This window comes from Kryptolebias marmoratus, linkage group LG17 (assembly GCF_001649575.2).
Source record: "Kryptolebias marmoratus isolate JLee-2015 linkage group LG17, ASM164957v2, whole genome shotgun sequence".
Taxonomy (NCBI): Eukaryota; Metazoa; Chordata; class Actinopteri; order Cyprinodontiformes; family Rivulidae; genus Kryptolebias; species Kryptolebias marmoratus.
This window is the reverse complement of record NC_051446.1, coordinates 10379761-10404782: the sequence shown is the minus strand read 5'-3', so window position 1 is coordinate 10404782 and position 25022 is coordinate 10379761. Positions and strand designations below refer to the sequence as shown.

The 25022-nt window shown below is 39.0% G+C and overlaps 1 protein-coding gene across 1 annotated transcript in view; it reads left to right on the top strand.

The window, feature by feature from the left end:
• pemt (phosphatidylethanolamine N-methyltransferase) overlaps positions 1–24829 on the top strand; it is a 75217-nt gene extending 50388 nt beyond the window's left edge. Inside the window, exons 5-7 of the mRNA XM_017416242.3 lie at positions 7495–7606; positions 17102–17176; positions 22968–24829. Coding sequence (XP_017271731.1) covers positions 7495–7606; positions 17102–17176; positions 22968–23022 — 242 coding nt within the window. The 3' untranslated portion in view covers positions 23023–24829. The remainder of the gene's footprint in view (positions 1–7494; positions 7607–17101; positions 17177–22967) is intronic.
• The last annotated feature ends 193 nt before the right edge of the window (positions 24830–25022 follow it).

Sequence of the window (25022 nt, the reverse complement as noted above, 5' to 3'; positions counted from 1 at the left end):
TAGAACAGGGGTGTCAAACCATCCAGAGACCAGCCTCTGATTAGCCATGTTTCAAGTAATGTAGTCTGTTCTTTTATTTGATTTGATTGTCGTCATAAAAGTCCCTCCTGGACCTATTAACTCCTCGTCTCAACCATGGATAAGTGACAAAAGGATGGATGGATATTTATTATTCAATCTCTGCTGTCATGGATAGATAGCGTTTGCCATGTCCTTTTAATTTTCAAAAGTCCTTAACAATCTTTTATGTTTTATTTAACAGGTCTTGGTTGTATTTTTACCTGTAAATTTCTGTACATACTTGGTAAATGTGTAAAAAAAAAAGTTTAGACATTATAACAGTAGCTAATTCAGAGAATTTGAAGATGTTGACTTTGACAACAATATTAGTTCATGTCAAATGTTTTTTTTTTCCCCTTTCAATTGAAGGTAGGTTGAAAAGTCACAAACAAGAGTAGGTATTTCCACATTTAACATCTCTGCAGTGTACTTCTACATTAAATGCAAATCAAATTCACTGAAAACTAACTTCATATCAGCAATTGATATTGTTGCTAATCCCTGCTCAACTCATTGATGATAGGTTGGAGCTTATGCATTCAAATCTTTTAGTTTTGCCTCACACCTAAATGTAGCTTTTTTCCCTATGTTTTTCCAGTTTGGAAGTTTGAATTTTGTTACACAAGGCTAAGTAGGCAGGGATACAGATACTTTTAGGAGCTCAGCTGCGGCTCTTTTTGCTGCTATGTTTTCTCTAAAGCAGGGGTAGGCAATCCTGGTCCTGGAGAGCCACTACCCTGTATGTTTTACTTGTTTCTCTGCTCCAACACACCTGATTTGAATCAATGGGCAATTAACAGGCTTCTGCAGAACATGGAGAGATAATTTAACCATTGAATCAGGTGTGTTGGAGCAGGAAAATAAGTAAAACATTCAGGATAGTGGCTCTCCAGGACCAGGGTTGCCCACCCCTGCTCTAAAGTGAGTTGTGATGATGCCATCTGATTGGCTAAGGCATTGCTGTCATTAACCCTTTTCTAAGATGTGCTACAACTGACTCCTGAATGGATTTGTGTGACATCTTTTAAAACTTTTATACCTCTCTGGCTGTCTGGGAAGTGCTCTCATAAGCTTGGCCCAGGGGTCACCAGTTGACGATCGCTGGTATAAAACATAAACCACTGGATTACTGCTCCCCCATGATAAGCAGGCGGACTTCAGCACAACAGCAACAAACACTTGTATCATAGTGCATCAGCCCACATCCTGAGCCCAACTAGTTTAGAAGATTACATGTCTAAAGATGATTTTTCTACAACTCTCTTACAACATGTATCCATTCCCATTCCTCCTAGTGTCTAAGACACATAATTGAGAACATAGCCTGTAGATGTGGGGTGTAATTTGAGATGTCTTGCTGGTTCTATATTAAGCCCCTGGAGTCACAGTGACCTGATGATTCAAACTGATAGCACAGGGGCAGAGTATGAATGAAATTACACATAATGTTGATCATGTTGACCACCTGCTTTGAGATCCAAACACTGATTTTTAGACCCACTTCTCTAACGTTTAGACTACAACAGTGCAGTCCTTACTCTACAGGTAATCAAAATTGCCCATTTCCATAATAGTGAAATAATGAAATAACAGTGACGCAGGAAGATAGAAAAAAAAATTGGTTTACAAATCTGAATGAGTAACCAGTCATCACTTCAGAGGTCAAAACATGAAGTTTATTGTTGAAAGCCTGTTATATCTAGTTTTCTTTTGAACGGCAAACAGATTTGTTTATATAATCTGTTTTTCTGTCACAACTTACCTGTGGTGTTTAAATGAGCATTCATAATAAAAAGTGTTATATAACTTAGACGTTAGCAGTCTCTATTTGAGAGAAGAAGGGGCCAGCAGCAACAAATGCCTAATTCAACAAGTCAGCTTTTTCTGGCAGCTTGCGTATGTCTGTGTTGAATATTTGTATGTGGGTGCACAGGGGAAGAGAAATGTTAGGATGTTTCATGTACTGTTAAAGTGATCACCTTAAATAGGTCAGCTAATATTCGAGTTTGGGCACAGAACTGGGGAACTTATTATAGGTGCCCAGGTTACAAAGACCAGTGTCCTAGTTCAAGTGTTTCATAAACCTTACAGGACACAAATGCTTTACACCGAGCAAGGTTTACCACAAACATCCAGGGGAGCCTTCAGAAAGTTTTCAAAGGACCACTGATAATCTTTGGGTGGCACACCAAAACCAAAAGCTGCAACACAATCTACAGAGGTTTCATTGTTATATTGTCATACAATGGAGGAAATAATTAATGGAATGATAAACTAAATATCCTGAAAGAAAACATGTTACGGGAAAATTAAAAAAATTGAGTGAAATAGGTACAGTGTGTGGTCCCCTACAACAGTCAGATTTCAGGCTCCCGCAGATAGGGTATGAATCAGTCAATCAGTCAATCACAGACTGTCCTGATCTTGTTACATGTACAAGGCACATCTGTCCACAAAATCAATTTCTTTCATTCTAAACGCTCCACTGTCATGAGCAAGAACAATCAAAGAAGAGAAATGCTGAGTATGGCCGAAAGAATACCATGCCCACAATCAAGCACAGAGGTGGAAACATTATGATTTGGGGAAGTTTTTCTCATAAGAGTATAGGAAAACTTCTCTCCAAGAGGCCAATGTACGCAGCGATATACCATAAAATCTTCCCTCAGCCAGAACACTGAACTCCAGATGGGTTGTGGATGGGTCTTCTATCATGACAACTGCCCAAAACATAACACCTGTGCAACAAACAAGTGACTAAAGAACATTAACATCATGGAGTGGCCAAGTCAGTTTCTGTACCTCAGTCTTCTAGAAAATGTGTAGAGAGAGATGAAGCTAATGTATTTGATTTCTGTACTCCCTGTGGTTCTCTGTAATTATGTTTCTTTGTGACACCTTAGATGAATAACAACACTTAATTATTTACACTGTGATGTTGTTTTACTAAAGCAAGCCAAAATGCAGAAGCAATATGTGAAAAAATAAGCAAAAAAGTATTATGGCCTTTCTTATGACTGCAATAACTCTTTTCAATTTCTTTTGTAGCTTAATGACTTTAGTTGCGTTAGTTTTTTAAAGTTTTGCCCACTTTTATTTATATACGCTTCCCCTTCTAAGCTCCCATTATATTATTCCAGTTCAATTTTGTTTTTTCTTTACAGCTCCCCAACTCACGGCAAAGTCATCTCAGGACACCATACAAAAAAAAATTGGCCAATTTAGATCCAATTACCTGCAATCAAATCCAGTCCAAAACACTTAGATTCACATTTAAATCCAATCACATACAATCCAATTCAATCTAACTATACACTCAACAACAATAAGAGCTATTTGCCCAGAAGGACTAGTCCAGTTTGGGTGTTATTTTGGTCCACATACAGATCAGCAATGTGTATTTAAGTGGTTCATTTTGGAGGGATGCAAGGTTTGTTTTAATGTTGGAACCAATAAGTATATAATCTCACCCACATGTGTCTTGAAGGTTCCAGTTACCCAAGGCAGACCACACGAGGGGACGATTGTTGTATTGTGCACCAAGAATTACAGACCCTATAATCTTTGCACCAATTCAGACCCTTTACTACACTATGTCTCATCCTGCACTGCATCTAAACAAACGTCTTCAGCTGGACTATGGGTTCATGTCCCATGTTTTGGTTGCTAATACCATGGCAGCATATACGACTGCATTTGCAGCGGTTCCATAACAGGGACACACTAATGATGAGCGGTGTTGTATCATGTTTAGTGCTAAATCTTGCTTCTGTATCTTTATGGATGACCATCATGTGTGTAGTGGTGGGTGTAATAAAATAGGAGACAACGGTTAAACTCACAAACTTTAATTTAGCCTATGTGGAGATGCCATTATAGAACACAGTCCTCCTGAATCGTACTCTATTTCTTTTAAACACAGTTTCTTCTGCCCTATGCTGTCACATCAGTGCCTTCTAGGGACAAGCAACAGAACAGAATTCTGTTGCTTGTCCCTATTGTGCCACCAATGGGGAAGGACCAATTTCTCCTGGCATCATGATGTGGGAAGCAGTAGGGTATGGCTTCAGGTCACCTCTGGTAGTAATTTGGAGGACCTGACACAGCTTTAAGTTACATCTTGCATCCACATGTCTTATCCCTCCTGAGACAGCACCCTGGTACAGCAAATGCTTGTCTACACACATTACATATGTCTATGGACTGCCTGCAACTTGTTGAGGTTCTCCCTTGGCCACCTCCCCTGATACCCCNAAATTAAACACATGGGAACAGTTCAGTTGTCAACTTGGATCCAGTGCTGATCTGCTAGTTGCCAAGGTCCAGTTACAACAGCTATGATCTCACTTGCCATAGAGGATAGACCTCTCCATTCAGCACTGGATGACTCCATTCAACACCAGGCCTGAGGGGGGTCACAGCCTACTGACATAAGACTAGCAGTGTCCCTGTACTGCCAACTCAGTTATCAATTTAATCTGATATTATAATCATTACAATTCAGTCACATGACCTTTCAACAAGTGCCGTCCACCACTCTATTTGGGGGCTTAACCTTTTTTGTCAATGGGTGTAATATAATACAGTCAGATTCAGTAGGTTATAAAATGCCAATCAGTCAAAGATTTCCTAAGGAAATCAATAAGTCGCATCAAATTATCAGTTTGGTAATCCTCCTCCCTGAACATGCAGTGGCGAAGTGGGTGACAGTAGAAAGGAACAACTCCCTTTTAACAGGAAGAATTCTTTAGCCGAACCAGACTCAGGATGGGCGGCCATTTGCCTCATCTGACTGTAGGTTGAGAGGACAGGAAGGAGACACAAAGACAAAAAGACTGGGTTGGGATTTACTATCAATGAAAAGAAAAAGAATGAAAAAGTAAAGTTAATGGCAGCAATAATTTCAAATACAAACACGGGTAGTAAAAAGAACATTAAGAGATGATATTTAGTCATCCTGTAGCAGATTTTTTTCTGTTTGGAGTCATTATTCTGTTGTATTTTTCAATATAAGCCAAACCTCAGCTGTTGGACAGATGTTCTCACATTTCACAGTAAAATACTTTGCTCTTCAACATGTAACAAGATGAGTTTTTACAGCAAAGTCCTGTTACTGCAAAACAAACCAAAACAGTTGCTCTGACTCCTTGTTAGGATTTATTTTTTGGTCTTGTTTATCAAAATAATGCAAAATATTTTTTAACTATACTTTTAATAAGCTTTGTTTCTTATAGACCGTATGGTGCTAATGTAAAGATATCTTTTGCTTTAATAACCCTCACTAAATATATCCAAGTCTATATAACAAAACATTTAATTGCAAGTGATAGTCTAATAACTATGAAGTAAGTATAACTCCACTGCCAGTAACTTAAAAAAAGAAAAGCCAAGTCTATTTTTATTCATTTTACTAAAGGGTATTGAATATTTGTTTTTTCTTCTTTAGAAATGGAAGCAACTAAATGGTTATGTTAAATGTGTTTTATCTTCCCTTTTTCAAGACTAATTAACATTTTATTATCATACAGTGCGTGCCTATTAAAATCATGGATGCTGACTCTTTATATAACAAAAGGTTTTATGAGAATAAAAAGATGATCAAGTCAGAGAAAAAAAAAAGCTAATGTATGTATGAGGGTTGTGAGTGTGGAGGATAAATTCATGATCCTCACAGCCCAAGGCAAGAAACTCTGGTACGGCAGCTGATTCTTTTGTGTTTCTTTTGAAAGGGCAGCAGAATGGACAGGCTCTGTTGGGTTTTGATTTTTTTATTGTCTTTTTGCCAGACACCTTACCCACCTACCCATCATGCTTGATAGATACAGTAGGTACCAATATTTTTGTGAGCAGCTGAAGGTCAATCTGTCCTGGGTTGGGTAACAAGACTAGATTTCTATCAAATGCACAAAACTTTTTGTTGTGAAAGTGAGAAATTTCAGGGTTGAGATTTCACCCCGTTCTGGCAAAAGTAATGTTCAACATGGTTTGTTAAATGAGACCACATGGAAAGTCCCCTGCAGGAATTGCTTAGAAAAAGAAAGGTGATTAGATTAGCTCTCTGTGTCCTTGCCACAAGCTATCTATAAAAGAATCCGATCTGCAAAACAGAGCGAGTCAGTAGCCTCTTTCAGAAAAAAAAAAACCCTTCTGCAAGATTGCCACAAAGACTAGTCCTTTAAGCTGCCTCTGGCTGCTCATAAATCACCAAATTGATCCACCAACGTCCTTCAAAAGATATGAGCTTTTATAAATGAAGCTAGCATCATGGAACCAAAGGAGGCACAGAGTGTAACACAGCTGGTCACACAGACTGCCATCACTACATCACACCCTTGATCCATGAAGCCAGCTTACCCTTATCCTACCTTTGCCAATTTAGGGGCTTTAAGGCAGCTACCTGACTTTGGCTCTCCATGCCATCTGGGTCCTTTCAGAAATCACATCAGGATACCTAGATGGCATCTCAGGCCTGGGTTGAAGTGAATCCTAGCAGCTTCTCTTGACCATAGTCCCTTCAAAATAAACTGACAGCTTCCTGATTCCTAATTGATCCTAATTAGCCTGGATTTTGTGTTTTGTCAGCAAAGTGATAGCTGGGAGCTTGGAAAGTTAGGTTGCCAGTTATTTAAAATCTTGGTGAGAATGTAGCTGGCACACAGACAAAAGTTTATCCCATTTTCTTATACCTGGTACATTGGCTACCACAAAAAACATCAGAAACTTAACAAGTAAAGTAAAGTTTCTCCTTTGTGTGGTTGAACAGAGATACAAAGTTATTTCTGACAACTAGTTGTCCTTGCAGCTTGTCTGGCATCAGAAGACTTAGAACTTTGAATGATACTTTCTCAATACTGTGTGAAGTTTACCTGAAAAACAATGAGAATAAAGCAAGCATTTCAAATCTGCAGCTAATTGGCAGTGTCTGGTAGTGACTCAGAGGATCCCTCAGGGCTTTTAGCCATGACAGCTGAACTGCAGGAATCATTGATTTGTTGTTACAAATAACCTCACATCAATAAAGAGCATGCACTGGCACTGAATGATGTTTCCCCAAATGTATGCAAAAACCCTGCCAGTATTCACATAGTAGTGTCACTGTATGGCCTTATATTGTGCGCTCGGTCATTCTTCCATTTTGTGTACTTTGAACATATTTTCTTTGTAGTTGTTAGACTGATAACACTTAAGAATAGTTTTATGATTAATTTCACAGTGCGTTATTTTTCCATGAAAGAAATAGCACAGAAGTTGCTTAATACAGTTTTTGTCAAGAAATGCCTTGTCCAGTAGTTCAGAAAAATATTAAAAGTTTGGGGGTTTTTTCCCCACAAAAAGTCCTCTAGTTTCTTTAATTATTGAACAGAACAAAACCTGATAAATTTGTGTTTTTTATTGTTTCCTGCTCTAATCCAATATGTTTTTTTTTGTGTGTAGGTGACTACTTTGGCATTCTGATGGATGAGAAGGTGACAGGTTTTCCCTTCAGTATCATAGAAAACCCAATGTATTGGGGCAGCACCGCCAACTACTTCGGCCTTGCACTCATGTAAGTAAGCTTGTGAGTTTTCATGTTTGGTGGTTGAGTCTTTGCAGAAATACAAATGGTTACTTTTAAAAATATGGTACAGTAAAAAGGTCATTTTAATTTATTTTTCCTTCCAGAGATTTGTCATCAGGCTTTAATATTTCAAGCTGTTTTAAAAGGTTTGGCATTAAATATTAATTAGGACATTCTGAGCTTCAAACTTCAGAAGAAATGATTTTTCCTGTGGCGGTGGAACGGTGCTGATGTTCGTCAAAGGGTGTTCTAAATAAAAATAGTGCACACACGAGCCGCATGCATAATGAAAATGAAAACGTTGTTTTCTCCAAGTTGCAAATCACTCCTGGAAAAGGTGCCGAGGTAAAAAGTTTTACGTGTGCTCCAGTCTCTATAGCAACTGACAATATCGCTCGGTGCTCAGTGTGCGTGGTTGCCAGGCAAGCTTTCCAGAGTTGATGAACCAGCCGCTAATAAAAGCTGTTGAGCTCCTTTTCTTCCACTCCCGGAGCTCGTATATGAACCTTGATTAGCCTTACCAAGTCTTTTGTCCCTTTTGTTATGACTAGTTTGAATTTAGTCCACTCTTTGGTTCTGTGTCTGAGCTAACCAGTGCTTAATTCCTGTACCATCTTTCATCCCCGCTCCCCCTTTCTTTTCATTGCATAATCATCTGAGATATTTCCACAACCTGAACCTCAGCCTGCCTAGCCGTCATCAGCCTTTTTGTTTCTTTTTGTTGGGGTCTTAATGGTAAAAAAAACATATTAAAATATAAAAACAGACCACTGCTTGAGCCCCATCTGAGCTGAGGCAGACCTGATGATGTTGAACTGAATGTGTGTTGCCAATGCAAAAATAAAAAAATTAGGCATCCAGACAGAGTGGTGAAAGTGAAATAAAACTGCACGTGTTGAAAGGCCATGTGACCGTATTACAAAAGATACAATATCAGATCACATGGATAACAGAGTTGGAAGTACGGGCTCATTGCTGGCTCCATGGATACAAGCAGTAATTTGATGCAGGACAGAATCATACAATCATTTTATCCTCTCCGGCACCAGGTCAGCGCACAGCTGTTGTAATTGGCCATCGAGATCCAGCAGATTGGCACTGGGATGTTAAAACTGATCCATCATGTTTAATTGCGTAAAGATTAGGGGGTTTTGTTGGCCGCAAGAGAACCTCAAGGCGGTCCATAGACACAGGTGTTTGTGCGGACAGGTGTTTTCTAGTTGAAAGGCTGTACAAGGGTGCTGTCTCAGGATGGGTAAGACATGCAGACGAGGAATATCATTGACATAACACTGTGCCATCAGGGTCCACCAAATCACTACCAGAGGTGACCTGAAATCATACCCACACCATGACACTAGGATTGTGTCTTCCACAATGTTGGCATCACTGGTTGTCTTCCCTCGGTGCCACTATAGTTGCACATGATAGTCATCTGTGGTAATGCAGAACCTAGATTCACTGCTGAACATCACACAATGCTACTTGTCATCAGTCTATGCCTCCCAGTTGAGGCAACACTCCAAACACAGCTGTCTCTGCAGCCTACACATGGGACAGTCAACCTATGGTCCAGCTGATGTCAGTTATCTAGACTTGGGTGTTGTAAAGAGTCCTGTACCTGTGTCCAGATGGCAGGTTGAAATATCATGAGGTTCTGTAATGCTTTGTGTACAAAGCAATAACCCTCCCTTGTGTGGTCAGTTTGGGCAACTTGAACTATTAAGATGTACGTGGATGGATGCCCTCACATACCCATTTGTTCCAACAGTGGGCTGCTGAGACATCTATACACCCCACATGAAAATTGTAAGACATTTGCTCAATACGACCAGTCGACCTCACGCAAACTCACAATGTGAACCCTATCAAACGCCATCACATGCTTGTAATAGTGTCTAATTCATCTATGAGGCGTTGTCTGTGTCTGCTGACCATCCCTCCCTATTTTAAGTGACTGTTGGATGAACTATTGCGCCACTAGTGATGCCAGCACTGATGCCACCTGGTGAGCATGATGAGCTAACTCTTTGCAAATCAAATCAAATACACGCATGTGTACCAAATTTTGTCCGTATCAAACTTATCCTTCTGGAAGCTTAACATTTTTTCTTTGTCAATGATTAAAAGTTTCACAGGAACTACTGTTGGCAGGTTTCATCTAATAGCAAACCAGCAGGAACTTTTAGATAAAAGCATATTATCAATCATAAAAGTTATACAAATATTTTGAATACGTTTTAGTTTTTAACAGGCTATGGTATTCATCTTTTTCTTAAAGAGCTTGTAGTAAAATTACAGGTGAAGGTTAGTTTTTGTCTATTCATAAAGACTTTCATGTTCATGATCACTTGTATTTGACAGAGAAAACGAACTTCAGAAACTATTCACCAACTTTTTCACTTTGGGCTTTCAGCTTTCTTTTGATTTATGGGTTCTCAGCACTTTGTTTGCAAAGACAGCCTGCAGCTTTTAAGAGAAAGAACGTTGAATCTTTCTCCCACTTCATCTTCGTCGTGAGCACAAAGCATTATATAGACAATGCCAACAGTAAAATAAAGAACAAAAGTGGCATATTTAGAGACTCAGAGACCAAATCATGTAAACATTGGGTGAAAAGTAAAAGTCAACCTTGCTGATGTTATAAAAGTTACAATAAAAATTGTCAGCCTGCATTCTTAAATGGCCATACATTAATTTGAAAAGCAATGTTTATGCTATATATAACCATTATGTGTATAATATGATTAAAACTTGTGTAAGAAATTTCATTAAAAAAATCAAACTGTTATTTCAAGAGTTATATTTCCCTTTGAACTTCAGTTCAGTTTTTTTTTTTTAATCGAGCGCTAATTCACAACAAAAGTCATCTCAGCACACTTGTCAACAACATACCAAGTCCATTAATCCAATTTCATTACAAACAGTCATTTCAATTCATTTATAATATATTACAGTCAAAATCAGTATATTACAAAATGAAAACTAGTAAATGGTTATCTATCTAAGAAAACCGGCAGAATGCATCAAACTTTCACTTTTGCACAATCCCTCATCTTGAGCAGCACAGAGGCAAGAGTAGAAAGAAATGACTCTGTTTTAACCAGAACCAGAACCAGAACAAGGATGACCAGCCATTTACCTTGACTAGCTGGGGGTTGGAGGGACAGGAAAGAGACACAGACAAATGGGAAGTAAAACAGAAAATCCAAGGTTAATGGCAGCAAAAATGGCAAATTCATGCATGTGGAGTAAAGAAAGCAAACACAGCAGAGTGGAGAAATGTGGTCAGTTTGTTCTCCAGCAGTCTGAGCCTACAGCAGTAGAACTAAAGAATAGCTCAGGAAACCCAAGCCAACCCTAACTATAGAATTTATCAAAAAGGAAAGTCTTAAAAGTAGACAGGGTGTCAGCCTCACAGACAGAAACTGGAAGCTGGTTCCACAAGAGAGGAGCCTGAGAACTGAAAGCTCTGCCTCCTGTTCTACTTTTAGAAACTCTAGGAACCACAAGTAAACCTGCAGTCTGAGACCAAAGTACTCTGTTTAGAAAATATGGAACAATAAAATCTTATGCATAAGATGGAGCTTGGTTGTTGAGAGCTTTGTATGTTAGAAGTAAGATCATAAATTATATTCTGAATTTGACAGGGAGCCAATGGAGAGAAGCTAAAACTGGAGAAACATGACCTCTCCTCCTAACTCTCATCAGAACTCTGACAGCAGCATTTTGGATCAACTGAAGGCATTTTAGGAAATTCTTTGAACATCCAGATAATAAAGAATTACAGTGGTTCAGCCTAGAAGGGATAAATGCAGGGAATTTTAGTGATATTTTGCAGGTGAAAAGGGGGGGTTCTAGTAGCAGTTTTGCTGTTAGAGTTAAACACATCCTGATTGAAAAGAACTCCAAGGTTCCTTACATTGATATGGGACGCTAAACTAATACCACTGACCATTTCAACATCTACATGAATATTGAAATATTTTGCTAAAATGACTTTCTCAATACTCATTAATAAACCAGATAAAAAGTCAGAGAATTCAACAACATGCACACATCGAGTTAAAGCTAATCAGTCAGGAGTTTCACATTATGAAAAAGTTTAGCAGCAGTGTCGAAAATTATTCAATCAGCATGTACCTTCGAGCTGTTTTAACTATTCCCTGAAGTTCCAATCCTATTTCTCCCTTTTTTTTTGACAAGTCCCCACAGGAAATTTGTTTTCTCATATTTATTTTAGCTCTGTGTAAAGTAATAACTGTGGTAAGTTCCACTCTTAAGTTGCATCATGTGGTCTGCCTGTAGGCTAGAGTGATATCTCTGAGTCAGAGAGAACAATGATGCTCTGACTTTTATAAGATCATTTTCAGCTCAAGGCAGGGGGAAAATCACCTCCTCAGTCTCAGCGTTGCTCTAATGTTTTTGCTACTCAGCTGTAGCAATTACTATAATGTATATACTGCTCTGTATTTGGAATATAATGGAAAAAGCAACATTCAGAAAACAGTAAATGCATCTCAGAACTGACCAAGGACGAACAATGTGTCCATAGATGTATTTGCATCAACTTTAGCTTTATTGTTTCACAAAAAAGATGTCAGACTGATTCATTACAAACTGTATTTCCATTTCACAAAAAAAGTTCAAAAAATTATAATAGAGCTACAATATTTACTCATTTTCCCAAATGGTTTATCCAAGTTATAACAAAGACACTTTAAAGTCTCCCAAGGCAACAACATTGACGTTCCACTTCTTTCATCAATCACAAGGTTGACCTTGTAAATGTGTAAATAGAACCCTAATTCTGAAAAACTTTGGACGTTGTGTCAAACTTAAACAAAAACAAAATGCAATGATTTGCAAATCTCATGAACCCATATTTTAATCACAGTGGAACATAGTAATCATATCAAATGTTGAAACTAAGAAATTGTAACATTTTAAGGAAAACATTTTGAATTTGATGGCAGCAACAGTAGCTAAAATATTGGTACAGGTCCATGTTCACCTCTGTGAAGCATCCCGTCTTCTTTTAACATCATCCAGGAGCTGAGGAGAGCAGCTGCTGGAGGTTTCGGAGGAAATGTCGTCTCATTCTTGTCTGATGGAGGATTCTAGCTGCTCAGCAGTCCTGAGTCTATTTCTGGATTTTTTTTGTTTCATGATCCATCAAAGAACAAGGTTTAGCATTATCTTGTTGAAATATGAAAGGCCTTATTTAAAAAAGATGACATAGGCCATAGGCTCTTATGCACCCACATACCATCAGAGAGGCAGGGGTTTGAACTGTGAGCTGATAACAGGCTGGGTGGTTCCTTTTCTCTTTAGAATGGAGGACAGGGTGTTCGCGGGTTCCAAGTGGAATTTGAAATTTTGATTCATCTGACCACAGAACAGTTTTCCACTTTGCCTCAGTCCATTTTAAATGATCTTTGGTTCTGAGAAGACAACAGCGTTTCTGGATGGGTTCATATATAACTTCTTCTTTGAATGATGGAGCTTTAACCTGCATTTGCGGATGGCATGGCAAACCATGTTTACAGACTATGATCTGTGGAAGTGTTCCTGAGTCCATGCAGTGATGTCCAAAACAGAATCAGACCTGTTTTTAATGCAGTGGCCCCTGAGGGCCCAAAGATCACTGGCATCTAGTATTGACTTTTGACTTTGTCCTTTGCACACAGAGATTTCTCCAGATTTAAAACAAAAAAAGATGATATTATAAACAGTAAGTGATGAGATATTGAAAGTATTCCCAAATTTAGTTGAGGAATTTTATTCTGAAATTGTTCCACTATTTTAGATAGATTTTTAGACCTCTGCCCTATTTTCTGTCTGAGAAAATGTATTTAACTAAATATATTCTGGTATCATTTTCTAATGGAGGCTCCCTGTTGTTTTCACTTTCTGCTCATTTCAGTTTATTTTTTGCTCATCAGTTGCACAGACTGAGACCAAAGCTCACTGACTGCCTTTTTTTTATCACTCAGTGCCGCCATATGAGCATCTGCAGGCTGATTCATCCAGACAGCACACATAGGAGCATACAGACATATTAGGCACATTTATGTGCACAAGGACAGATTTCCGTTAAAAAACAACTTTTATTAAAAGGGCAGCACTTAAACAAAGACTTAACTGATTGGAAAATCTTATTTTAATGTGACTTTACTTTTTCAGAACACCTGTTAGCAAAATAGCTGCTCTTCTCTTTCTGGATCAAATTCTGGAGCTCGGACATTGTGTCACACAGAAAGTCACATAGATGAGTATTTCTCATTTTATGGTTCCGGATTACTGTCCGTTGATGAGAAAAAGAATATAAAAAACAAATAGAAGCACTGTGTCACTCCACTAACACATGGAGGTAACATAATCCAATCAAGTCGGCTGACACTGGCCACTTTGGGGTTTCAGATTCCTAGTAATTACAATTTGTATGTAGGTCAGTAGCAAATAGAGACTACGAAACCAGGTGTGTTGACTCATCATATCAAACTGGTTGGAGTGAATCAGCAAGACTCACTAAAGCCGGTGTTGTGCATGAAGCTGATGAAAGCCATGAATTGAATGTAATCAGAGTTGTTATTTAACTGACATAGAAATCATAAAAAAAAAAAAAAAAAAAAATAGGACAGCTAAAACACTGTTTTTATTCCCATTTTTCTGCCTTTGACACACATTATTCATAATGGGTACTGAAAAAAATAAACTGTTCTGACTAAATATAGCAGGTGTTGTGGAAATAGAATAAAGGTGTAAAAAGGAGCACCGGATCAACGTGTGAACGCAGACAAAAGTGCTGCTAAAAGTAATCTTGGCTGCTATTGATAAAATGCGAACGGCCAAAACTGGTGAACAGAATCAGAAACGCAAGATTTGGTGTTAGAAACCCTATTTCTGTGATTCCTATGATTGTCCGGAAGTTCAAAAGCATTTTCTAAAATGTAAATACATCTGTGGAATTTTATAAACTACTTGCAATGTGTTTCAGTGCTGAATAAAACCAACAATTTCACATTAAAGTAACACGTGACACAAGAACTTGCTTGCTCTAGTTGGAAAGACATTTAATCATAAATATATAAATTCTTTTGAAAACACTGTGGCTTTAGAAAGTATTTAGACCCTCTTACTTTTTGCAATTTGATGTTGTAGTTTATTTTTCTTTAGTGTGTCTCATTAATTTACTCAGTACCTTATGCTGACAAAATGAAAACAGAAATTCATAAAAAAAAGAAATGTCACATTTAGATAAGTGTCCAGACCTTTTGCAACACTTGATTGGATTTACCATTTTTCTTGATATCTGGTAAGATGTTTCTACCCCTTGATTCAAGTCTGCTTGTGGTAAAATAAAGTGATTAGAAATTATTTAAAAAGGCACACAGCTCTTTGTAGAAGGCCACATAGCTGACAGTCAGAGCAGAAACCAAGACATGAGGTCAAAGGAACTGCCTACAGAGCTCAGAGACAGGATTGTTGTAAGGAAGGCTACAAAAGATTTCTGCTGAGGTAATAGTTCCAAATAACTCAATAGTCTCCCTAATTCACAAACAGGAGAAGTTTAGCACAACTTCTTTGAAGAAATGGTCGCTCTTCCAAATCAAAGGAGAAGGACTTTAGTGCGAGAGGTGACCAAGAACCCGTTGGTCACTTTGACTGAGCTTCAGAGATCCTGTGTGGAGATGGAACTAAGATCCAGAAGGAACATCAGAACTGGAGGCCTCCACTGATCTGGCCTTTATGACAGAGTATCTCATCAGAGACCTCTCCTCAGAACAAAACACCTGAAAGCTGCTTTAAGGACTCTCAGACTGTGAGGACCAACATTCTGTGATCTCTTGAAACCACAATTAGACTGTTTGGCCTCAATTCTAAACGTTATGTTTGGTGGAAAACCCTGCCAAGTACCATCCCCTCAGTGAAGCATGGAGGTGGCAGCATTGTGCTGTGGGGGTGATTTCAGCAGCAGGGACTGGGAGACTGGTCAGGGTTGAGGGAAAACTGGATGGAGCAAAGTACAGAGATATCGTTAATGAAAACCTGTTCCACAGAGCTCAGACTTGGCTGAAGGTTCATCTTCTAACATGTTATTGACCTAAAGCACACAGAAAGGACAACACAGGAGTGGCTTAGAGACAACTCTGTGTTTCTAGATTGGACCATCAGAACCCAGACTTAAACTCTATCAAACATCTTTGGAGAGACCTGAAGCTGACCGTCCATTAATAGTTGTATGGCTTTGACGATCTCAATAAGTTCATTCAGTTCAAGTCAGTTTATTTATATAATGCCAATGCATAACAAAAATCATCTCAGAAGGCTTTACAAAAAGCAAACATGTCCAGTTCTCATCCAAGTAGATTGAATCCTATACTGATTCAAATCTAATTGTATAAAATCCAATTCAGTTTATGTCATAATGTGTTGAATGGTATGCAGTCATGAAGATGGAGAAAAAACGTAACCTCCTGTGACCCAAGCTTTTGTTTGGTGTGCATCCTTTCAATGCAATGAGGTTAAAGGCTGTTTAATACCAAAAGGAGTACATGCAGCAAACAGAAGTTTGGCGAAACAAAAAAGTAAATCAATCAATTTAAACCAGGAACAAAATGAGGAACAACCAGCATAGATAACAGTCGAATCTGGCATTGGCTGAGAAAAAACCAGGAGTAAAAGTAAGCTGGGAGGAGTGATTGATGAGTGATATCAGCTGGGCTAATTAGCAGCTGCAGGACAGGTGAGTAACGAGCCGAGGGAAACTATGATCAGTAACACGGGGAGAAAACTAAGTAAACTGAAACATACTGAACTCTGAAGAATATCTAAACCAACAAGGCAAAGCAGCTGTTTATTTCTGTGTTGTTTTCATCTTTGCTCACCCTGAAATAAATCCCAAAGCCTTTTGAACGTGAACTTTTTTTCCCAACATCTCGACACCAACCTAAGAGGTCACCATCTCGTACGTAAGCATTTCATTTCAGGTGCTAAACTAAAAACGTGTGGAGAACTGCTGAGCAGCCAAAGTTATAAAAATAAAAAAGGAACCACAGGCAAACATGTATTTTTCCAAACTGTGACCTGAAACTGCTCCAGGATGTCAGGCTAATGCAACACGGTCAACAAAGGTTACTCACACACGTAGCGTTTTGTGGTTGTGCTGCTTTTTCTCACTGTGCTTTGTTGTGTAAGAAAGGTTGTTTTTTCTGCGTTCTCAGTTTTTCTTCAGGTTTGTCCTTAGTAGGGAGGTTTTTTTCTTCATTTCTGTGTTAAGAGGTTGGTTTCTGGTCAGCTATAGAAACAGATGTTCCTCACACACAATCTTACCTCGATGTGACGTGTTTTGATTTAAATCTGAGTCACTGCTGTTTTTCTTTTTCTTTTTGATTTATTTATCAGGTAAATGTAGGTCAGTTTGTTTTGTGTACCCTCCTGACTCACTTTTTTTTTCCCACTCTCTCATTTTGTCTCCAGCGGTGCCAGCCCTGCCGGACTTGTCCTGACTGTCGTGGTGGCCGTGGCTTACAAGGTGGCGATAAGCTTTGAGGGGTGAGTGTTTTGTTTATCCCAGGAACTGCTTGGATTTTTTTTTTTTTTTGTATTAAACTGGGCATGGTTCGTCACCTGCGGGTAGGGTTTCGTCAAAGTAAATACTAATTTCAAATATTAGTCACAGAAAAATAGAGTAAGCATTGCTCACCAGGGTTTGTAATCAGGTACTGATTATTGCTTTTGGAAAATAAAAAACTCAAACACTTTCTACCTTCAGATAGGGATTAGGTAATCACACTCCTACCACTGGGAGAGGGGAAGCAATCAGAAAGTTATTAGCAAATGTTAAACACACCAACAATCACTTTAAATCAATGTAATAGAAAAATCCAACAGCCCGCAATAAAACACAGTTTTGCTACCAGCCATCCTCCAACAAGTCAAAAATGTGTGACTGAGATTGTTTAGGTTGTGGGGAGCGTAACGGGGTCGTCATCCAGCCTTAAGAGGGTCTTGGTACAGCACTGTCCTCATCTTTAAATGGTCTACAAATCTGGTTATTTAACCCTCCTGAAGCCCTCAAAAGAGAGAGAGAGCTAGAGAGGTAGAGAAGCTCTTGTAACATTGGGTCAGTTTGACCTGAAGGCCACAAGAGGGTTGAAAAAAACCTATATTTTTTTATAAAACATTTGTGGGCATCCATGTTTTCAAAAGGGAACTTTTTTTGTGCCAGAGTCATGACATTTTAAATAGTTTCTTCAACAAAAGAAAAACAATGAAACAAACAAAAAAATCACAAAAAATGGTAAAGAAATCTACAAAAACCAGATTAAGGGTTTAAAGTCCTGCTATGTAAACGGTCCTTTTCAACGACTAACACAGGTCTGCAGACGTACACAGCCGAGCTCCTGATTACTAAACCAGAAGCAAGTCTTTATGACGTTTGACGTTTCACGGGACAAAAAGACCAAAATGATAGAAGAGCAGTGAGCAGCAGCATCAAAACAACTGAGACGAGCTACAGAACTGGACGAGCAGATCAGCAGCAGCAACCAAGGCTGTGGATGGGATGTGGGTGTCATGTTTGCATTTGCTTTTCTGATGCTGTCAGAAAGACGGAGATATTTCGAGGACTGACGTGGGTTGGCAGGCTTCTAAAACGTCCTCTAGTTGTTGGCTAATAGGAATAAATCCCACTGCATTTGTTGATTTTGCTTTTAAGGCCAAAACTCCGGCAGTAAACATGTACTGAGTGTTTCTGCTTGTGAATTATCATTTGATCTCATCTGCTGGTGGATTGGGTGACGATGCTAACAAGAAAGTTTCTAAAGAAAAATTCAAGGGAGCCAATGCAGCTACTGCCTGAAATTCCAACACATGTCAACTTTCATCCAATAAACCCAATAATGGTTTGGGATTTACTTCTGTAATAATCTAAGCCAGTGGTCTCCTATCCTGGTCCTGGAGAACCACTATTCTGCATGTTTTTCTTGTTTCTCTGCTCCAACACAACTGATTTGAATCAATGGGTGATTAGCAGACTTCTGCAGAACATGAAGAGGTGATTTAACCACTGAATCAGGTGTGTTGGAGCAGGGAAACAAGTAAAACATGCAGGATAGTGGCCCTCCAGGACCAGGATTGGAGACCCGTGATATAAGCTGACAGAAAGCAGATTTTTTTTAATGCAGAGACTGTTTGAAAAGTGTAAAGAGAACCAAGATCAAAAGAAATGGTAATACTGCTGCCGGTGGCCTGTTAGAGTCACCATGGCAACCGCACACCTGTGTGTTTCACAACCTGACAGCACTCTGAATAAGACAAACAGACAGAAGTGCAGAGTAGGAAGTAAGCCTCAAGTAAACACTGTGAAAATATTCTTGGTCATATTGAAAATAAAACCTCTGAACCATTAATGGCAGAAAGCGTCTGTCGTCACACATCGATTTCTTCATCTACAATTTGATGTACAGTTTGTATAAAAAGTGTCAAAACTGTGGAATGGGACGATTTTGTTTGCAGAAAGTTCAGACAGCTCAAAAGTTGGAGTGCGAGTCATCACACTGTAAGTTGTGCATTTTGTGCTGGAAATTGTGACGCTAAAAGGCCAAAAATAGGTTAACTGTTCTCCAAATGACCCACATCTGTTAAGATATTTTAGATATTTTTTACCAGTCCAAATCTATCAAATGTTACTAGAAATGAACAACTATAATAACTTCAGCTCTGGTTCACTTTAGCACATTATGAATCACTTGCAAACTTGAAAAGATTGCATTAACTCTAAAAACTAAACATAAAGACATTGTCATAAATATCTGTTTGTATTACTGTGACATAAATACAGTGTAAAGAGTTAATTTCCTCCTAGGAAGCACAAACTAATCCATGTTCACTCCCTTTACGCCTGCCTTTCATTCTCACACGTCATATGCATTCATCGAAAACACTGTTCACTTGTTCTCACTTGTCTTTTTGTTTTTTCTTCTACACACTAAAAGCCTTGTCTAACACTTTTTCTCCCACGGCATTATTCAATGCTTCTCTCCTTGTATTCTGGTTATGAAATAAGGCCAAACAGCACTTATGCGTGTCCCACTTTTGGGCATCTGTTTTTACAGACGCAAGTAAGCTGCAATACAAACCTGCAGACACAGAGGGGGGGGAAAAAAGACGTAATACAGCGACTCAGAAATAAGGCAGACATCTGTTATGTTACGGTCCAGTTCTGCTAAATACATTGGTTGCAAGGCAACTTTAGGGGGGACAAATTCAAATGGGGGGGGGGGTAAATGGGGTGAACTGGAACACTTGCGTGTATTTGCAGATGTGCAGAAGCAGTCACATGCAGCTGAAACCAGATGTTTACTTACACTGTTTAAAAGAGACAGAACCATTTTTTCCTCACTGTCTGACATTAAAGCCAACTAAATCGTTCCTGTTTTAGGTCAGCTAGGATTTCCAAAATCATTTTTATTTGTTAAAGGACCAAATAATGAGACAAAATTTGTTAAATACTTTACTTTAAAGCCACAAGTTTTACATCCATGAAGGCCTTTGTCCGTGTGTAACTGTAATCTGGCTTTTTATGTTGCTTTGAGAGAAAATCTTCTTCCTCACTGAGTGACCTTTCAGCCCATGTTGGTAGAGGACTCGTTTCTCTGTGGATAATGACTCTCTGACCTGCTTCAGCATCATCTTCACGAAGTCTTTCACTTTTGTTTTGGGCTTAAACTTTTGTTTTGGGTCTCTTGATGGCGGGACATTCTCATGCTCTTCATACTTGCATACGTTTGTTGGAACAGATAAACATGGCGCCGTCAGGCGTCTGGAAATCGTACCCAAGGATGAACCAGAGTTGTGGAGGTCGACCGTCCTCCTCCTCATGTCTTGGCTGATCTCTTTTGATTTTCCCATGATGTCGCACGAAGAAGCAGCGTGTTTGAGGTGTGCCTTAAAATGCATCCACAGACGTGCCTCAAAAAAACTCCAATGCTGTCAGCTAATTTATGAAAAGTTGCCAAAGCCATGACATTATTAAATGGGGTTTTCCCAAATTGATTAGAGGCATAATGATCTTAGTATATGTAAAAAAAAGGTTTTTAGCAATTCTCTTTTAACAAATAGAAATAATTTGAGGAATCCTTACTGACCTAATTTAAAGTCAGACAGCGAGGAAAATAATAGAATGCACAATCATACATGCACTGTCATATCTGTTGGGGTATAATCATCATCGTGTGTGTGTGTCTTGTTCTCTACTTGTCAGAAACAGTAGATTGGCATTACTAACCTACATTTATCACTTGTATAAACTACGCAGATACCCACAGCCACAATCAAAGGGAAATGAGAGTGTAACCATTTAAAGGCTATCCAGAAATCCCAACTCGCTTCGCTAATTTCCTACCTCATCGAGGTTATCATGTTTGTTTTCGCCCACATTCTCTCGACCTTTGTGCAACTTCTTAAGCTTCCCCCTGTAATAGCAGGAAGTTAGTCAACCTTCTCTCTACAGATGAGGCTCTCAGCGTGACTTTGTTTTCCCCACAGCTGGAATAAGAAATTCACTTGGAAGGGTGCGTCAGCCTTAGTGGAGTCAGAGGGACTCTTGTTTGACAATGTTTTGCAGTAAGAAATTAAAAGCGCAGGTGCATGCGCCCGCAGCTGATCCGCGGCCCTGTGTCTCAGCGTCAACCTGTGAACTGCAGGGAAGGCTGGTGTCAGATTTGGCCGCACGCTGTGAATGTGAAAAGAAAGATTCACGCGCTATTTTGGTTGTTTGTCTCTTGCGCAGATTCTGAACGGCCTCGTTTGGCTGAGCCGTAGACAGAGCGGGGCGTCGGGTGGGATATTAGCTCACACAGTGATTCAAATAAGTGAAAGCGTCAGTGGGATAGATGCGGGAGCCCCCGTGGCGAGCAGGTGCCCGGGCTGAATGCCGCTCAGCTTTTTAAGCTCATAACTGATCTGATAGAAAGTGAAACGCAGCGGTGATGGCTGACATCAGGCTAAGCAGGTGGCTATTTTTCACCCCAATAGTGATTCATCTAACAAAAACAACATGTTACTATCAGTATTGATTATTTACATCTGGTCTAGCTTAATTTTTGTCTGGTATCTTATCTTCAAAAACCAGTTTGTGAATAAGTGTTACCATCCCCACGTGGGTTCTATTTTTGAGACTTACACTGAGTTTAACAAGAACTGGGATGGGAATCACCCCTGATATTTTCCAGATATTTGACTTTTATATTGCAGCTGTTAATGAATTTGTCTGGTTCGAGCTGCAGCACTTTTATTTTTTAAGAATTATTTTACGTTCTCCTGATTTAACTTCACAAATCCAAAGTGTTGGATTACTTAAAATCATATAAAAAATACAATTAAATTCCATGATGTAAAGCAAAAAGGAAGAAGGGACCACAACATAGTTATCTTTTAGTTTTTTTCTAATCCTAACCAAGTAGATTTAATTCCTGAATTTAACAAAGTAGTTTTTGTGCCTTAACCTAACTAATAGGATACTAAAATTAACTGTTGGGACAAAATATTCTGAGGCCTCCTGACTTGTGTTTCTAGGCTGTTAGATTTCGGCTGAATACTTGCACAGAGATAACAAGCCTTCGTGTTTGTGGTGTTCAAAAGGGAATGTTTATTTGACAAATTCCTCAAAGTTACACTGGTTTTGGTCAACATACAATCTGTTTTAGGACACACAGGAAACATTAACAGGTCAGCACAGTGGTTAAGTAGTTTGCAATTTCAAGCTTTTCTGCGTAGTGGTTTCCATGGTCTCCTTGTGTTTTCACAGGTTTTCTCCAAAGACCTTTGTTTTTTTCACCAGTGATATAGAAAGTTATTTGGTGATTCTAGCTGGTGTGAGTTGTCACAGCACAAGATGAAGTTGGTAAGAAAACACTGTTAATGGCTTAAACCGAGAGTCATTATCCCAGTAAGGGCTTAACAGTGTTGGAACACTAAATTTCCTCAACACAAAGCTAATATTTTCTACATCCCTCTGCCACCCACTCACTTTTCAAGTGTGTCAAGTGATTCAGAGGTTTGGTGTCAGTTTGTCAGTAGAGTGCCAGAGAAACTGTCTCACCCCTGTCCGGTCAGTTCCCAGCCTCCTGTCAGATGGTCAGCCTGTTGTCGTGCAGCAGAGGGGAGGAACACGTGAAGAAGTCTTCCTATCGTACACACTCGAGCCGCCGAGTTCCTCCACGGTTCAGCACACACGCACACACACGCGTGTGCAGAGGTCCCTGGCACAGAGTGGTACGACGTTCCATCCCCCCCCCCCCGTTTATTGTCCCATCACATGTTTGTTCTTCTGTATTTGCAGACCATTCACCGAACAGATCTATCTGCAGAGACATCAGCACCGCAAGCATGACTGATCGCATCGCCCTCAGATAGTTCCTGCTCCTGGTTTGGCTGAGGATTCCCATCCGGTCATGTGGACAGGCTGACAGACTTAATCACAGCTTCGTCATTTTCTGATTATCTGAATGGAAATATATATAAAAGGTCATATGCTTTTGGTCCAGTTTTCCTTTTTAATGAATGGGAAAGCTACTTCCAACATGTAATTCTGCACCAGGTGACGGACTCATGCTGCTCCGAGAACATCAAGTGAAGGGGCTTAGGCTGAAATTTTGCAGGTGAGAACATTGATTTCATGTCTAAAAGAATTCAATCAATTCTGCACAGGAAAGTCTGCTGAATATCACGATTGCATCATGTGGAAACAGCTGTACAAAACCTTTTATGGGTCTAGACGGAGCTGTTTAAAGTACATATTTGAGCACCATAAAACGTGGATATGACCTTGTGCTCTACATGGATCGGATGAATAAATGTCATCAAATGGAGCCGTGTTTGCAGAATCAGACCCTCTCCTTTGACAGATCTGTCAATCTGTGTTGAGACCTATTAATTGTAGTAACTTTGCAAATGTGTTGTTCCACATTGGTTTAGTCATATTTTCCCACTTGCACTGGTAAGAACTGTGATCCTTGTTTTTCTATAATGCACCATTTTTGTACTTGAAGCAAAACATTTGGTCCCGTTTTAGACTAGAAGAGAAAACGAAGATACCTTTCAAATGTACAATTTTTGTCCTGTTCTGGAAATGATTTTATAATGAATTTATGCCGTTCCAGTTGAACTGAACAACACACGGTGGTTTTGTAATTTTTTTCCTGTGTGTTAATGGGTTAGTTTTTATGTAAGAAAATCCAAAGGCAGAGTGCAAAATTCTGATCTCTTTATGATTCAGAAGACCCAAATCGTTAATGGAAGCACTTAAGAGTTTCCATATATATTCCTAGAGGCAGGTGTGGGGGAAGAATTTCACGCATGAGTCCCCAACATTAGTCATATTTAAGGCAATTCTGCTTCTTATTATGGCTGTAAAGCTGGAAAGAAAAAGCGATGCACTTTTGCAGTCCTGTAATTAAATAAAATGTCAAGCTGCTTAACTTGTCCAACATCCAGTAGCTCGGGAAAATTAATACCTGATTTTGTATTTGCCTGTTTGTTGCCAATAAAAGGGACTTACTATGCTAAAATCTTTACTTGGAAATTCTGAATTCCTACTTGTAAATGCGTTGAGTGCATAAATGGAGGCCACCATAATCAAAAAATCCCTGTGTTTACCAATTAAACCAAAGAAAATGCAGGAGTTAAACCCTGGATTTATTGGCGATTTTAGGAACAACGATGCATTTGCAACATGAGAGCCACTGGATAATTATCAGGCACCTAAACATTGTGTTATTAAACATTAGTCTGGACCAGATAGAATATAGAATATAGAGTAAGATTGTGTCTAAAGGAAGGATTGTTCTCAACCAAACTGCAGGTCAGCAAAATGTGAGAATAAAATATTTGTCTCCGTTTGCTGAGTGCTAATCTGAATTCAGTTGGATAGGTTTGACTGTGGAACGTCAGGCCACGTAGTACAGGTTCTTTCATACAACAATAACATTCGTCAAGAGTTCTTGGGCATAATTTGTGTCTGGAAGATGCTGAAATACACTTCCTTTTTGAGAAGGAGAAAGAAAATTCAGTCAAATGTTTCATTTGATTCCCTAAAATTGACTGCAAAGAAGAAATCTCTGCCAGGTTTGAAAAGAAAAGTGTTATATTGTATTTTTCACCAAATAATATTACAGACACTTTAATAAAACTTGTGTAAAACTTTGTGAAACTTTCTGATTTTGGATTTTTTATTTAAGATTAACAAATATTATGCAAATATACCATATATATATATATATATATATATATATATATATATATATTGCTACATCCACCACAACTGCTTTCCTCTTGTGGATAAACAACAGAGGAAAGCAGTTGTGGTGGATGTAGCAATTCCGAGTGATTGCAACAT